Genomic DNA, 17,406 nt, shown 5'->3' with positions numbered 1-17,406 from the left:
CCCAGTGTTTGGAAATAAATATTGCCACATTATTATACTTGAAGGATTAAAGAGGAAAATATTTATTTGGTTTGTTTACTTGTTTACTTGCATTACACAGACATCTGTCAAATACAATTTTACTCTTCCCCTTTTTAGTACAGTAAATTTTCTTTGGCTACCTTTAGACAAGGAAACATTCTTAAACAGTAGTGTCAACAGGATTTAGCACGTTTATAAGTGTTCTTACTTGTTTGTGGTCAAATATGGGGGAGGCTAAGAAAACATTCAAACATTTTTAAACAACCTATTTTTCTAGTCTAGGTATGGTCTTAATGAAAAAGATTGTAAAGCTCCCAACGCTTGTTGACAGTGGATCGAGTGAGGCTGCACATGAAAGACCTGCTGGTCACAAGACAACTTACAGGCCATATCCCAGGATCCATTCTTTGTTTTGGCAATACAACTTCTGAAAGGCAACAGGTTAAATCTAGGGCTGTCAAGCAATTAAAAAAATTAATTGTGCGTTTAAAAAAACATGAAATTTCTGAAGATAGCTACAGCACTCAGCCCAAGATTTAAGAAGCAGAAGTGCCTTCCAGAATCTGAGAAGGATGAGGTGTGGAGCATGCTTTCAGAAAACTTAAAAGAGCAGCACTCTGATGTGGAAACTAAAGAACCCAAACCATAAAAAAAAAAAAAAAATTAACCTTCTGCTGGTGGCATCTGACTCATGATGATGATAATGAACATGCGTCAGTCTACATTGCTTTGGATGGTTATCAAGCAGAACCCGTCATCAGCATGGATGCATGTCTCCTGGAATGGTGGTTGAATCACGAAGGAACTTATGAATCTGTAGTGCATCTGGCATATCAATATCTTGTGATACTAGCTACAACAGTGCCATGCAAACGTCTGCTCTCACTTTCAGGTGACATTGAAAACAAGAAGCAGGCAGCACTATCTTCTGCAGATGTAAACTAACTTGTCTGAGCGATTGGCTGAACAAGAAATAGGACTGATTGGACTTGTAGATTCTGAAGTTTTACGTTTTATTTTTGAATACGGGGTTTTTTGTACATAATTCTACATTTGTAAGTTTCATGATAAAGAGGTTGCACTAGAGTACTTGTATGAGGTGAATTGAAAAATACTATTTCTTTTGTTTATCATTTGTACAGTGCAAATATTTGTAATAAAAAATAATATAAAGTGAGCACTGTGCACTTTGTATTTTGTTGTAACTGAAATCGATATTTGAAAAAGTAGAAAACATCCAAAATATTTAATAAATTTCAGTTGGTATTCTATTGTTTAATAGTGTGATTAATCAAGATTAATTTTTTAATTGCAATTACTTTTTTTAGTTAATCACGTGAGTTAACTGCGATTAATCGACAGCCCTAGTTAAATCTAAAGGTTGTCTTTCAAGTTGCACTTGATAAGATTCTACTCTCTGAAAGCGCTGATCTCAGATACTTATGCCAGAATTTCAAGAAAGTTGTGGTACGATTAAAAAAAGCACATGATTTACAAAAACAGTGACATCGGAAGGATGGGAATTTCTTGGGGGATTTTCTTGCATATAATTTAGGTTATGGTAGTAGACAACATATTCAACTTGATGAAAAGACAGGTGCTTTTTTCTCACATTTGTCAAAAGATTAGTGAGAACAGTTAATCTGTTTAAACCCTCATTAGAGAAAATGTATTAGAAGCTCATTTTGGTGCACCAAGATGTGACAAGTCCACAGTTTGAGCCTCTGTACTTAAATATTTGAAATGGATTGAGGAAAATGATGGCCCTCTTTCTTTTCCACATTCTAAATATTACACCATAATTAAATGGAAAACATGGAAATGACTGTGATTGACTAATTAATGTAAAGGTAAAATAACACTTGCTAAGCTATATTAACTCACAGTTAAAGAAAAAACCTGCAGTGTTAAAGTACTGGAAATAAGTTTGTAAAGGAAGTAGAAATCAAAGCAATATTGTATGTCTTATAAAACCAAGGCAGATACTGGGTATTCAATTGTTATGAAAAAATGCGTATTTTACAAAAAAAAAAATCAGTATCTTAAGACTGGATGATAGTTCCCGCCAAAATTCCCATAGAACTCACCTGTGCCTGAAAATGTGGTAAATAATAGAGAGTTCTGGTAGAATTTGATGGACTAATCAAAAGATGTTGCCCAGATGTTTGTACCTTCCAGTCTGGTTCTGCTGTTTAAGCCATGTAATAACATGAACAAGGTGCAAACTCACCACCACCTGTTTAATCTCAGTGAGTGAACTTCAAAGCCTAACATGGATCACTGAAGTGTTATTAGAAGTGACCTTGCATAGAAGAGAAGTCTGTCTGTCTTTTTGGTTGGTTTTTTTTTGGGGGGGGGGGGGGGGGGAGGGGGGGGGCGCCGCGGGTGGAGCAGAGGGAGATGAAGGGGATTGTTGCTTTGTGATGTATAAAGAATTAATTGTTTAAAAAACAAAAACTTTAGAATATCAAGTCTGGTCTTCCAGCAAAACCAGGTTCGTCTAAGGCCTGGTCTGCACTAGAGCTTACGTCGACCTAACTGTAAGCATCTACATCAGTGGTTCCCAAATGTTACAGGAGTTCTTGGGGGGTGGGAATTCCCTAATGGTGGACAGATCTGTCCCTAGGGATCCCAGGCAGCATGGGGCCAGCAGCCTGGAGCCTCTGGGCTTCCAAGAGCTAAGCAGATCAAAACAAGCATATCTATCACACTGAGGAGATTTAAACTTCAAGACTCCTTATAAGAAATGGAAAGGTAGGTGGATTTTTTTTTTGCTGTTTTTAAAATTTAATAGGCAGCTAGTATTGTTTTTAAAATATTATGAAGAACAAGTTTAAGCTTTGTTGTAACGTGTGGTGTTTGCCTGGACTGCTCAAGACCTGAATGCTTGTGTAGGAGGAACTCTTTGAGTTGGCTTCTTAAATACCTTCATGCTGTTTCACATCGGATACTCCTTGATGAAACATAGGAGCCTTGTCTTACAACAGGCTTATTCAAAGTGATACAAGCTACGAAAGTGAGCTCTAGGAAGAGTGTTGTCGTTTTCATAATGTAATAAAAATACTGTAATGATTAATAATAATAATAATAATAATAATAGTGTGTAAATAAGCATGTCATTAAAAACAAATTTTATATTTCCAAGATCACTGCTTTTATAATTTATACTCAGGTAAAGGAGAAAATTCCTGGAAATATTCATTTTTAGGAGGAGTTTGTGAGACTTGGCATTTTAGTGAAAGGGGTTCACAGGTTGTTAAGTTTGGGAACCAGGTCTACACTTAAATGTTGCTCCCACCTATGTAACTTGCCCATTACACCAACTTCATAACTCCACCTCCGCAAAAAGTGTAGTGCTTACATCAATGTAGTTAGGTCAACGCAATGTCAGTGCAGACCCTGCGTTGCTTACATCTATTGTTGCTGCCTTTCAGAAGCCGTCCCACAATGCCTAACGCTGACAGTTAAATTGGTGCAAGCGCTACTGTTGCGGACGTGCACTGCCCACACAAAGAACATAGTGTGGACACGCAAAAGCGATTTAATTACTGTGGTGGCTGTATATTGATGTAACTTAGGTTGACTTAATTTTGTAGTGTAGACTTGCCCTAAAACAGCTTTCTCAATAAGCAGCTGAAGGGGTGGAGATATCAAAGTGCCTTTCTCCCAAGAAGCAATCAAAATAGATGTTAATAAACACCTAACAATAACAAAAAACCCAAAACAGTGTGACACAGGTCCTTTCCCTCAGTCTGTTCCCAGATGAGAATATTTTAATCCAGAGTTAATTTATAGCAAACCCTAAATGGCAAATATGTTTGTAAATGAGTATTCTGGACAAACATTTTTGGGTGTCCACACTGGCATTTACAAATGCGTTAGCTAATTCAAATTAACTGGCTATCAGTTTACTTGAGTTTAAAAAGTTCTGGTCTAGACAAACCCTCAGTTGCTCAGGTTTCACTCTTGTCGTGCCATAATCTCAGTAGACTTGTAGCATAAACAGGGACATTGTAATGTTAAAGTCAATTTTCTTTCACACCTTTATACATGATAAAGAAGCAAAAAAGGACAAATGTAACTATTTATTTTTTCTTTTAAAAATACTGTGTACATAAATAGATCAACGTAATGTTAAAGTCAACAGCTTTGATCTTGGGTGCTTAAATTTAGGTAACTAAATCTAGTTATGCAAACATACTTGAAAATATTCCTTTACGTGAATATTAAACTGGCCAACGTGAGTATTCTGTGTGTTGTAGGGCATATATATTGTGCATGTTGAAAATAAATAGGTCTATTAATCTGCATATTTCTCAAATGAGAATTGAGAATAATACTATACACATGGCTTTTTGGTAAGAATGTTAAATTTTTAATTTTCCAACTAACTGTGCAGCCTTAGTGTTTTAAATAATGTGGCTTTTTTGCAATGAATTATTCTCTAACTGGGTACTAATGAGCTAAACTCTGGAGAATGTTTGCAGCGGAGTAGGTGGTTGTGGTTTGGGTGTAATATTTTATATATCAGGAAATGTATTTGTTTTTTAAAATATGAATGCGCACACATTGCTGCAGAGAAACACTGCAAAGATTTTCTTGAGCTAATTGATAGTGTAAACATCTTATTTTCAGATTTGAATAAATGAACTTGACTACAGTGGAAAAATTTCCTTTCTGGCTTCTGGAATTTTCCAGACTACTTGTAGTTCTGTGGTTTTACTGGGCACATGGATTCTTTCTTAATTTTGCCAAAATTCTTGCAGTTACATGTGATGTAATATTTACTTTATATCTAATTACTGGTCTTTGAAAGAGCCAGAAATTTTACTGTGTTTTTGAAATAATGGGGATTATAGTCTTCCTTATTTTGGAGGATGGAATTAAAATACCACTAGTGCCACCAAGATTTCTGACAGGGGTCTAATACAAAATGAGACTGTCTTTTTGAATATTCCTGACTCTTCTCCCCTTCATCCTAGCAGTTTTTCCTTGCGAATGGAGATAACAACTAGTCATCCTCAGAACAAAGTTTGAACCATGCGGATTTGGCAGCAGCGTTTGGCTGTAATTGCAACAGTTTGAAATTGAAGCGCTTTAAACTGATTTTAATGAAAGGAGCAGTGACAAGGTTTGCATGCCTAAAATGTGATCAGCTTTGATACTTAGACCTTTCTGTAGACTGGAAGCTATAATTGCATTTAACATCATGTGTTCCCTCTAGTATGATTCTAGTGCAACCTGCATCCAACCCAAGTCACTCAATTGTGTCTAGGTTCCAGTAGGTTCTACGAATAGTGGAATTCTTGCTAGGGCTGACCATGACCAAGGCAATTCATGTCAGCTTTATTGTGTTACTGTCCATGTGGATGGAGGCTAATGTCATGTTAAAACACACAAGTCAAATTGGTCTTCCATAACCCTTTGCACTGCAGGAGTGACCTCTTTGGCTAGGTAGCTAATCTTCATTGCTCAGGGGTCAGCAAGGCCAAAAACCAGCTACTTGTTTAAATTTCCCTGAACGGCCACATGCATTCCAGCTGAAGACTGATTCCACAGCAACCAACTTCTTTTTGCAACTGATCAGCAAACTGCTTCATGCTTCATCTGTAAATTAGTTATCTATCTGCTATAAAACTATAATGTTGACAGCTAGCTACCCACAGTGCTTCTAGCGTGTCAGCTGAGGGCGTCTTAATTTTGGCTGTCTTCTGGGCCAAGGCACCAGCAGTGCAGAATTCCTTTAACAGAAATCACAAGGTTTACAATAAGATTTCAAGTCATCATGCCAAACTGGAAATTTCCCAGACCAGAATGAAAGCCATATCAAGGGGATGAAGGTGGCCTATAAGAAGACAAAGAACGGTAAATCCAGGAGTGTTACCAATGTTTTGTCCATTTCCCCATGAAATGAATTGAATTATGAGATTCTGCCCCAGTACAAGGCTGGTATACTTAATGGACCGCCTGGTAAGTTCCTTTTATTTATTATACTCCTTTACTTGGCTTCGGGTGGAGACATTGTGAGGTTTTGTGGAGGCAGCCGTTGGCAGATACAGCTTCATTTGGGCACAAAATTTTCCATCCATCTCTGTGGCCTCCTCAGGTTCCATCCCGGTTGCAATCTAATCTCCTGGTTGGACTCTGGCCACCTCCTTCCCACCGACCCGCACCCCGTCTCTCTACCCCTTGATATCTCTGGCAGGGTTCCTGGGACACAGTTGCTGAGCAAGGAAAGAATGTCCACTCTACCATTGGTTATGACTGCCTGTTGGCATGGCACATACTGGCAGGCAAAATGGTGGGTAATCAGGGAAAAATTTCAAAAGTGAACTGCACACACAGTGCACTGAGGCTTAACTAGGAGGCTTAACTATGGCTTTAAAACAATGGCGCTCAGCCTTTTCCAGTGGTACCCCATCTTACCACAGGAACAGTTTTGTGATACACCCTCTCTCATCTAGCCATAAAGAAAGGGTGGGTGGTTGTGATACTCCCACCCTAGTTGCGAACCCATACTTTAACACAAGCAGAGGCATTCCCAGAATACAGGAGTTGCAGGTGGCATTTTTAACCCCAATATGACATCCCACTTACACAGGTAAGCAAACAAGTGGAGATTACTCCATGTATGCATTTGAACGTTCCATAGTAGCACTAGGAGAATGCAAGTTATTTTCAAACTAGAGTTCACTGAAGTTATCTGATTGGTTTGGATCATATGCTATAAGAAAATATAGCAGTGTGAAGTGCATTCAGAGCAATGAGAAAGAGTGCACTTGTGCAGGCACTGCATGCATGCAGTATAGGCAAAATTATTTTAGTGAGGCAGATACTACAGACACTCTACCTTAATCTGTTTTTGGACTTAATCAGTATCCACCCTTGTGGCACAAGATCAGAAACTTTCCCTTTTATGCAATATTCCACGTTGTTCTTGAGGCCTGCAGAGATGACCTGCTTTTCCTCCACCCCCACTCCCTTTTACAGGTGATACTGCATTTCCGAGCATCCAGCAAATGTCTTCATATGCCAAAATGACTCTTTGGTATAGCTCATTAGCTTTCCTCTTGTTGCCTGAAACACCTGGGGCCTTTCATACTCTGGAATCTGCAACATGTTGTCAGACAGTCTGAAATGTGTAGAAATTATCAATATTTGATTTTCTGTACAGGTGACATTCTCGAGCAGCTCCCCCCTTTTAAAAAAGATAAATATTAAAGTGTCTTTAAGGATCTAATTCCCATGCCTTGATAGTCTTTGGGAAACATAAAGGGAAGGCAGTAGCTTATGGTAGTGCTGCCCATGTCTCTTGATGAAATTATGTATTAGAATGTAAAAGTGGAGATAAAAGTGTCTGTTTTTCCCTTTCCAGAAAGGATTTGGTGGTATGTTGCTGTGGACACTGATATAGACTTTTGGCTTTTCCTACAGGCCCTCTTAATGCTGCTCATCCCAGGCTTGAATCAAGAAGACCCATGTCCTAACTGGACATGCTTCACAGTCGTCATGCCAGGAGAACGATTCCAAAGAGGGCAGACTGCCTGAATTTCAGGCATTGTCATACCTCTGCTTTTTCCAAGCTCCAACTGAGAAGGATACTTCAGGTTGCAGAGAGAGGATGACAAGCAGTTTGACAAGCAGGGATTTTGAGGTGCTTACACACAAACCCTCAAGCCATCCTGCTGCCTCTGCCTCATGTGCACTGCTTGTACCTGCTCCCTCACCTCCATGTAACGATGCGCTCCAGAATAGAGTGCTGTGGTACTTTAAACAGCAGACGCGTGTCTCAACCATAGCCTGTGCATGCCAGTGCAGAGAAGAAGGAATGAGAAACAGCACGCTGAAGTGATGCACTTCCACTACCTCCAAGATGTTACAGAGAAGAGTAGCCCCAAGCTTTCTTTTTGGGAGAATGCATTTAAGGTTACATATGCAAACCTGACTAGTTAGTTGGGGGTATACTACAATAGTCCATAAAAAAATTCACATTTGGGAGCTAATGTTAGTCTTATTGCAAGAATTGCTTTCTTGGCCTTGTTTTGTAATGCCGGATGCACCATGTACTGTCTTTTCAGTTTCAGATTTAGTCTGTTGTCACAAGCTGGCATCTGGTCTACTCTCTCTACTTCCAATAAAGCTGAGTTAAAAACTACTCATTTGTTACTTGCACTTCAAATAATTCTGTCTCAAGTAATATTTTCACCACCCAAGGGGACAGCCAGAGCCTCACCGCCAGAGTTCAGGCTCTCCTTCTCCCCATCCCCCAAATCCCTCATTGGGAGACAGACTGGGCTCAGGCTGTCCTCTTCTCCTCCCCTCTTCCCCCCCCCCCCAACAAATCCTTCAGCAGCAGGTGACCCAAGCTCTCCTTCCCATCCCCCTCCTCCCCAATCCCTCACCTGGAGGCTGTGGGGCTCCATCTGTCAGCCCTGGGGTGGCAGCAGTCGTGCAGAAGTAAGGGTGGCAATAAGTCTGCTGTGAAAAGTGTTGTTGTTGTTTGTTGTTACAATAACAATTATAATATTTATATAATATTTGTTATTAACAAATATCACTTTTTATATTGCCTCCCTTCTGTGCTGCTGCTGGCGTGGCACTGCCTTCAGAGCTGGGTGCCCAGCCAGCAGTCGCTGCGCTCCGCTCTAACTTCAGAGTTGGTTGGCGATATATGTACTTGGCGGGGGGGCATAAATGACTACAGACACAAAGAAGGGGAGCCCGATCAAATAAGTTTGAGACCCACTGATCAAGTGTAATCACTCTGTGTTTGTGGGCCTGACCCATAACTGCTGCTTGAGTGTTCCCTTCATCCGTGAGGAAATGATGCAGTTAGTCATGGAACTCCTCTGAGACTCTCTTCTTGCAGGGCATTCCTCACACCAGGCCCATATTAGCTATGCTAGGAAATTATATAATAGGCTTTGGGACCTTGGAGGAGAGCCCCCTACCCCCCGAGGAATCTTGGGATTTTTCCAGGACAGGTTGTAGGAGTTGAGAAACTAATCCCTCTGTGTGCAGTTTCCCTGAGCAGTTGCAAAAGTCTCTGAGGCCTGTGTAGTCATCCGTGAGGCACCGCAGTTTGCTGTGGTGTTGGGAACTCTGAGATGCAACTCCAGAAAGCATTGCTGCTAAAAGAGTTAAGTGTAGTGCTGGTGTGGATACAGAGTGTAACAGCAGATCTGTGTGTAGAGACACTGACATGTTCAATAGTCAAACTAAGTATTGAGTTTCTTACCGTTCAGATAACAATGGTGTAGATATTGCTTCAAGTACAATTTAAAGGTACTGCTTTGCGAGTTACATTGTGCCTACCCCCACCCCAAAAATTTCATATTTTTGGTGCTGAGCCCTGTTGATTCTTGTAAACTAAGTGCTGTATATGGTGTCTCTATGTAAAACTTTCAGCAAGGTGATTTGTGAAAGATCAGTATTTAAGCCAAGAGATGGTAGTTTATTGCAGAAATAAATTTTCAATGGCCTTCACAAAGTAAGGACTACTTTAATGACAACTCTCAAGGTAGATCAATTTTTAGACCTAATATCCTTGATTATAACAGTTCCAAGCTCTGTCGTAAAAGAAATATAGCATCTGTGGAGCAACTAGTGTAGCCTCGTCAGACTGATTATGAAAGCTGTGATAATCAACACTATCCCCGAAACTTGTAGTTTGATGTCTTTAACTTGTGTTCAGCCATTGTTTGTTGCATGTTGTCTGTTTGATGTAAGTTCTTCAGTATGCGTGGAAATACTGCAGCTCAACACATGTTTCAGGTTTTAATGTAACTGGCATTTATGGCAATAACTTAACTGTAATTCTGCTGGACACTTGTGATTTTAAATATGCGGTACTGACAGAGATGGGGCTGTTAAAACGTTGAATTTGTATCTTGATGGCTCAGTGCCCTGATGTATTCACTCATTACCTCTAAAGGTGACAGGTTTGCATTCCATAGATTCCATTACAGCAGAGTGAATATTTCGTATTGAAGTAATTGCATGCAAGGAGATCTTGCAGTGTTGGCCTGCCCTCCCCTACTTCTCTTTTTTTTTTTAAAATACCATAGGTTTGTCCACACTGAGGCTCAAACAGGGCTACTGAGCTGGCTTAGAACAGTGTTTTAAAGCAAATTCAGCAAATAGTGTTCTTGGTCTAGTGTAAATGGGAGGCTTCTGTCAGCTAAAGCTAACATCTTGAATATTTTTTGTGTATTTTTGAAGTTATAGGGCTAAATCCACTTTTGCTGTAAGGAGGCACAACTGGTGAAGTTGGCCCATGGTGTCACCTTTAAAAAGAAAACCAATTTCACACTGTAAATCTCGTGTCACAAAGATGATATTCTTAAGGTATAAAGAAAAATTAAAAAGCAGGAGGCAAGTGAGAAACAAAAGTATTGGTAATGAAACAGGACCCGCAGGATAAGATAGAGAATGCTGAAGTTGGACCTATTGTTTGTTCATAGTATACATCGTACAGTTTATACTTTCAAATATGTTTGTAGTTTCCAGGCACACAAGTTTTACATACAACTCAGATGTTGAAAAATAAGTACTTTAGAGGACATGAACTGGTACATGTGATTTGTTGATTCAGAGGTTTTAACTTTTGTTTTCTCCTTTGGAAGTAACTACTTGATTTCTTCAGTCTTGAAACAGTAAAAATGAGAGAGGCCACCTTAAATGATTTAATATCAAGGTCTACGCTACTTCTAAATCGATTTAAAATCCATTAAATTGAACTTGTTTGAAAACCCAGTGCCCTAACATTTATCATCAGACTACCCATCAATTGGCAATTCAGAAAATTCTCCTTGTTCTGGCATTCTGAGGCACTCTTGTCACACTTCAACAGAGTAGTGTGTGACTGGCTCACTCAAACCATAAGAGTAAAGAAAATGTCAGGGAAAGTTTGAAACTGCTGTAGCATCAACCAATTAAACTTCTTTGAAAATAGTATTTTAAATGTTTACAGTTAATATAAGTGGTTTATTCTTTGAACTTGAAAAAACACTGTGGTGTAGCATGTTGCATGACTGTGGGACAATTGAATTTTCTGAGAGATGAGGGGTGAGAAGTCCATCACCCATGTCACCAGTCGTGGGGAAGGGGAAGCATGCCTGTGTTTCTTTCAGGGTGCTGTCCCTGGTCTGTTCTCAGAGTTGGTCTCTTATATTGTCCTATGGCTGGAAGTTATTAAACTTTTCCAGTTCCATTCCGCCACACATATACCCCAACTCCACTCCAGGTTGCTGTTGGGGGGAATCTCTACTACTTTTCTGCCTCCTGGCTGCAAAGTAGCATCAGGATTAGTTCTCCCTTACTCCATCCACTCCCAAGCTCTTTATTTTTGGTGGTTCTTCCGCAGATAAACTCTAGTTTGCCTCTCCTGTTCTTCAGTAAAGCTATAAACATAAACTAAGCCTCTGGAGCTATCTCTCTCCAGATCTCTATAGATATGAGACTGGTATATGATTTCTTTCACTTAGCAAAAAGAAAAGGAGTACTTGTGGCACCTTAGAGACTAACCAATTTATTTGAGCATAAGCTTTCGTGAGCTACAGCTCACTTCATCGGATGACGTATGGTAACACCCATTGTTTCACGTTGTCTGTGTATATAAATCTCCCCACTGTATTTTCCACTGAATGCATCTGATGAAGTGAGCTGTAGCTCACGAAAGCTTATGCTCAAATAAATTTGTTAGCCTCTAAGGTGCCACAAGTACTCCTTTTCTTTTTGCGGATACAGACTAACATGGCTGCTACTCTGAAACCTTCACTTAACAAGTGTTTTGTTTATGCTTAATTTCTCCCTTTGCAGTGGCATGAAATTTCATTTTAAATCCAAGTTGTCTTCATAATATGACTCAGACTTCATAAATTGTTAATGTTTTTCTCATAATTTACGGTTATTGAAATAGATTAGCCATGTGACTGCATCTGTTAATGTTAGTCAGTTGATTCTGTGCTCCAGAAGGAGTAACACTTTTCTCTGTCTGAAGTAGTTTTGCAATATGAAGAGTGAAATAGCAGGAACAAGATAATGTGAGGTGGAAATATGGCTCATATTTAAGAGTGGAGTGAGTGAGTAATGAGAGAGATTCACCAGGAGGTTCTGATGGCCACTATTTATGTATATTTTAAGGCTCCAGATCAGTAACCTGTTCCACATAGGCAGCCCCCTGCATCCATGAGCTTATAAAACTCCTCCTGGACATGAGATCCACTTGTACAGATTTGTGAGTGTGAGAGGGAGGTAATATGGCTAGAAGGGAGGAGAGACTTACCCCTGTCAACCAACCAGGTATAATTCAGTCTCTGATATTTAAACATGGAGAAGCACTTTATTTATGCATCCAGCTGCTTCTGAACTGTGTAAAGCCTATAAACACAGAAGAAAATGTGGTCCCTACTTTAATTGGGAGTTGTGTTCGTGAAAGGAGTGCATGTTTAGGGCCTTAAGTAACTGAAATGATAGCTTGTTTCTCCTTTAACAATTAAATACATAATTAAAGCTGCCTCAGAAACTAGGTCTCATTTGGAGACCAATTCTATCCTCCTCTGCCATTGCAGAGGGCTGTATGCAGCAGAAGTCGTATGGTTCCTTGGCAAAAGATGGAAGCAGAAGATGCACATAGAGCCTCGCTGTGCAAGGACTCTTTCCACATGTCTGCAGAGTGAGGAGTTGGGGTCACTTGACCATCTTATTCCCCTGTGAAATCAGAGGTGTGTAGGTTTCAAACAGTCGATAATGTCTTGAGACTGTTTCCTCTGTATCCTGGAGGAGAGGATTTTGTGCCTTCCACACCTCCAGGAAATTGTCAAGCCTTTTTACTTAGATTAGCATCAAAGAGAGGATTTGTCCCTAAGAAAATAGTTGGAAGTGTTCTGGAAATCTGTTGCAAATACAGACTAACACGGCTGCTACCCTGAAACCTGTGTTTATATTGTTTCAGCAATAGATATGCAAAGGAAGATGTTATATCCCCTGTGTTTGCTTTACCTTAGATGTAAAATCCAGCGTTGTAGATATGATTTGGTAAGCCAGAACTGTACTCTTGAGGTTTACAGTGCATTTTGGGTTTTGGAGGAATTTTCAACAACCTCTCATCCTAGTCCAAAATCATGTATTGAAAACAGCTTTAGGCAATCACTGCCTTCGCTACCAGCAGCACAGCTTAGCTATTGTCAAAAACTGTTCTATGTTTGATAGCTTGAACTCCGTCTTCCGAAAATTCATACGGTGGACTCCATACAGCTTTTTTATTTAGAACCTTCACTGAGAAGTTTGTTTGATTCTACACATTTGCATCCCAGCCCAAACTAATGTCAGGGTCTTCAGTTTACAGAACCATTTCACAAAGCCCCTGAAGACTAATAACTAAGCAGATTCCAGAAAACAAAAATACAGGTTTAAGATGCATTCGTACTAGTTTAAAAGACCATATTTCCCATCTCAACAGGTAAGTGTCCCTGTTAATAAATTGTGATCAGGGTAATTTCTTTGAGCAGGTGACAGCAGAGATGTGAAAGGTGATATTATTGGCTGAGGTCAGATAATCTGACTTTGACATTTCGTTTGCATTATTACAAAATATTAATGACTCAGTGCATTCTCGTTGAGTAAATCTAATATAATCTCACATAATTTTTCCTGGCACATGGGACAGTCTGGATTCTAAAAGATCTAATGTACTGGACTTTAGTATAAAGGAAGATTCTCTTTCATATTAGTCTCTGCAAATATGAAGTCACTAATCTTTAATTCTCAGTGTAGAAATTTGTAGTGTAGAATATCTTTATAAAAATGACAAAAGATAATGTTTTTTGTCTGTCTTTTAGGACACTTGTGACCAGTTGCATGGTGAAAGAGCATCAGCAAAAAGTGAAAAAATGGGTGTAAAAACATTTACTCATAATTCCCCTGCTCACAGCCAGGAGATGCTTGGAAAACTTAACATGCTTCGCAATGATGGACATTTCTGCGACATCACCATTCGCGTACAGGACAAAATCTTCAGGGCACACAAGGTGGTCTTGGCAGCCTGCAGTGACTTCTTCCGCTCTAAGCTAGTTGGCCAAGCAGAAGATGACAGCAAGAGTGTATTAGACTTGCATCATGTGACAGTGACTGGCTTTATTCCCCTCCTGGAGTATGCTTACACAGCCACACTGTCTATCAACACAGAAAATATTATTGATGTGTTGGCTGCAGCCAGCTACATGCAAATGTTCAGTGTTGCTAGCACATGCTCAGAATTCATGAAGTCGAGTATTTTATGGAATACGCCCAACAGCCAGCAAGACAAGGTGCTAGATGCAGGACAAGAAAACAGTGCAAACTGCAACTTTACATCTCGAGATGGCAGCCTTTCTCCGGTTTCCTCCGAATGCAGTGTGGTGGAAAGAGCCATTCCTGTTTGTCGAGAGTCCCGAAGAAAGCGCAAAAGCTACATAGTCATGTCTCCTGAAAGTCCACTTAAGTGTAACACACAGACGAACTCCCCCCAAGTCCTCAATCCTTCAGCTTCCTATGCAGAGTCCAGAAATCAGCCAGTAGACTCTTCCTTAGCTTTTCCTTGGACTTTTCCTTTTGGAATTGATCGAAGGCTTCAGTCTGAGAAGGTGAAACAGGTAGAGAATTCTAGGACTTTAGAACTGCCTGGTCCATCTGAGGCAGCCAGAAGAATTACTGATTATGTGACATGTGAGAGCACAAAGGCCAGTTCACCTCTTGTGATTGAAGAAGATGTGCGTGTCAAAGTGGAAAGGTTAAGTGATGAGGAGGTTCATGAGGAAGTATCGCAGCCTGTCAGTGCATCCCAGAGTTCTCTGAGTGATCAGCAGACAGTTCCAGGAAGTGAGCAAGTTCAGGAAGATCTCCTGATCAGCCCACAGTCTTCCTCTATAGGTACAGCCACTTCTACTATTTTATATACATATACATACATGCACTCGTGATTTTATTTAAGAGAGTCTGCTTGAATTTTTAATTAGGTCACAGAAGATTGGTGAAACTGTATTTTGTTCTGACTTATGAAATGCTATGCAGTGATTTTAACAGTTTATTAATAATTATTTTCTTAATAGTGCCAAATTGTTTGGCCACAGTCCATTCACAGTACCATTTTGGAAAGATTGGTGCTTTCAGTAACCTTTAACTCCCTTTACGGTATCTTTGAGCCAAAATCAAGCCTTTTATCAGTGTAGGTACAATGATAGTAGAGAGCTTTTATAATAAGTTAAGAACATAAGTTGCAGAATAAATGGTGGAAAGCTGTCAAATTAATATCCCAGACAAAAACAAAACAGTGCAGTCATAATATATAGAATCTTTCCATTTCAAAGGGATTTAAATACAAATTGCAGCTGTTATTCTGCCAAATGCTGAGACTAACATTTTTCCCAAATGACAATTTGTAGCCATTTTTGGGTTCCTCGAGTGAGCTGTTATCTATTAATAGCTAATATTTAGTGCAGTGGTTCTCAACCGGGGGTATGTGTACCCCTGGGAGTATGAAGAGGTCTTCCAGGGGTACATCAACTTATCTAGATATTTGCCTATTTTTACAACAGGCTACATAAAAAGCACTAGCGAAGTCAGTACAAACTAAAATTTCATACAGACAAAATGAAAGTAAGCAATTTTTCAGTAATAGTGTGCAGTGACATTTTTGTATTTTTTGTCTGATTTTCTAAGCAAGTAGTTTTTAAGTGAGGTGAAATTTGTGGTACGCAAGATAAATCAGATTCTTTAAAGGAGTACAGTAGTTTGGAAAGGTTGGGAACCACTGATTTAGAGGACATAACTATAACAATCCAGTTTTCTCTTTGCATAGAAAAGACTCTTAAAATGGCTTTTAGTAAGTCTGGACACAGTTTGCAATATTTCTAGTTTGGTTGCCAGAATTTTGCACAGATTATCTATTTGCCTTTGTATTTATAAAGCCTATTTATTGAAGGATTATTTCAGTAAATCTGGTTTATTTGAGAACTATTTGGTCAACTTCATTCAAATAATATCATGCCAAATGCTGTTTCAATTAATAAAACTTTAAATGTAGCCTTGTACTAACTCTACTTCAGAGTTTTGTCTGGTGGATATAGCACTGTGCCTTCATGAGGGAGTGGTAGCTGATCTCACTGACCCTTTCAAGGAGGAAATATCTGGTCACTGTAATTATACTATTTCAATTGCTCTAAAGAAGCAGGAACTTTGTCATATTAGTACATGCTTCCACTCTTCGTATATTGCTATTTTTTTGTATGTCTTTATTTTTTATAGCTCATATGATAGCATTCTACATTGGTAGCATTTATGCCCAATCTAAACTGCTTTGCTTACTGGAGATTTACAGACACAGTTTTTGTGAATCCCCTTTGAGTAGTAGCCACAAAAGTGTGAGTAAATACTGGTTCACTGAACTGGTGCAATTTGACCTAGTCCTTAACACATTGTAGCAATAGCTTAGAAAAGAAATTGCCAAGGACATGTGATCAGTTGTGTGAAGTGGCAGGAGACTATATTGAGAGATAGATAGATATCTATCAGTAAGAAATATAAACTGCAACATACCAAAAAAGACAATGAAACTAAGGGTCAAGAAAAAAATCATACTCACTGAAAAGAGTTTTACCCACTTGTATTTCTTATTCAAGCAGCCTGAAAGACAACTAACTATGCTGCTTCCTTTTGATCAGGATTCAGTGTGATCTGTATAGAAAATGTCAGAGGAAAGGTACATTAGATATCTGTTCTAAGCCACTCGAAAAATAGCAGTGTATAAAAATACGTGTCCAACATAAAAAAGTAATCTTTAACCATAGGAGAATGGGAGGAATGGAAATATAAGAATGAGACTAGCACTAGATCATAAAGAGAGGGACTCCAGTGAGTGGCCTAAATGTTCTTTTCTAAGAAAGTCTTAGAATTGAACAAATGCACTGAACGTACGCTAGTGATCAGGCCCTGATAATGTGTGTGACTGAGTTCCTTTTGCCAAAGATTGACCTAGCCAGAATCCTTAACTGTGAAATGACATTGACTGAGAAGCAGCTTTGAAAATGTCACCTTATAGTGCTAACCCTTTGATCTCTACCCTTCTGGGTCTGTCGCCACTGCGGGCATGTTCCTTATCCATATTTACACCGCAAAAAGAGGATTTGGGGTTTGTGCCATGTTTTTGTGTACTGCATTAGTGACCATCATTTTAACCAAATGCTCTAAAATTAAATGTCTGTAAGCTTTGAGGATAGTTCAGTATAGCATGCTGCTGCACCTTCATGGCTGCAGATGCAAAAAAGTTGGCCTGAATGATGCATGTGTGATACTTTCCTCAGAGCACCTAGAGCTTTAAGCCACTCTTAACCTCTGCTTTAGCAAGAG

General features: G+C 39.4%; 1 protein-coding gene across 13 annotated transcripts in view; it reads left to right on the top strand.

Annotated features, from left to right (window-relative positions):
- The window catches only part of ZBTB44 (zinc finger and BTB domain containing 44), a 148,085-nt gene that overhangs the window by 10,264 nt on the left and 120,415 nt on the right, over positions 1–17,406 (top strand). For 12 of the 13 annotated variants that reach the window (XR_006287098.1, XR_005222889.2, XR_006287097.1 and 9 more), the window contains exon 2: positions 13,863–14,931. Coding sequence is in view for 6 of the 13 variants with exons in the window: in XM_043534250.1 (XP_043390185.1) it covers positions 13,914–14,931 (1,018 nt within the window). In the remaining 7 variants the exon portion in view is untranslated. Of the gene's footprint in view, positions 1–7,455; positions 7,948–12,593; positions 12,747–13,862; positions 14,932–17,406 lie in introns of all 13 variants that reach the window. The other variant, XM_043534249.1, reaches the window with a different exon arrangement.

Source organism: Chelonia mydas, chromosome 22, assembly GCF_015237465.2.
Source record: "Chelonia mydas isolate rCheMyd1 chromosome 22, rCheMyd1.pri.v2, whole genome shotgun sequence".
NCBI classification, from domain to species: Eukaryota; Metazoa; Chordata; order Testudines; family Cheloniidae; genus Chelonia; species Chelonia mydas.
Note: the sequence above shows the minus strand (reverse complement) of the source record. Positions and strands in the feature narration are given on the sequence as shown.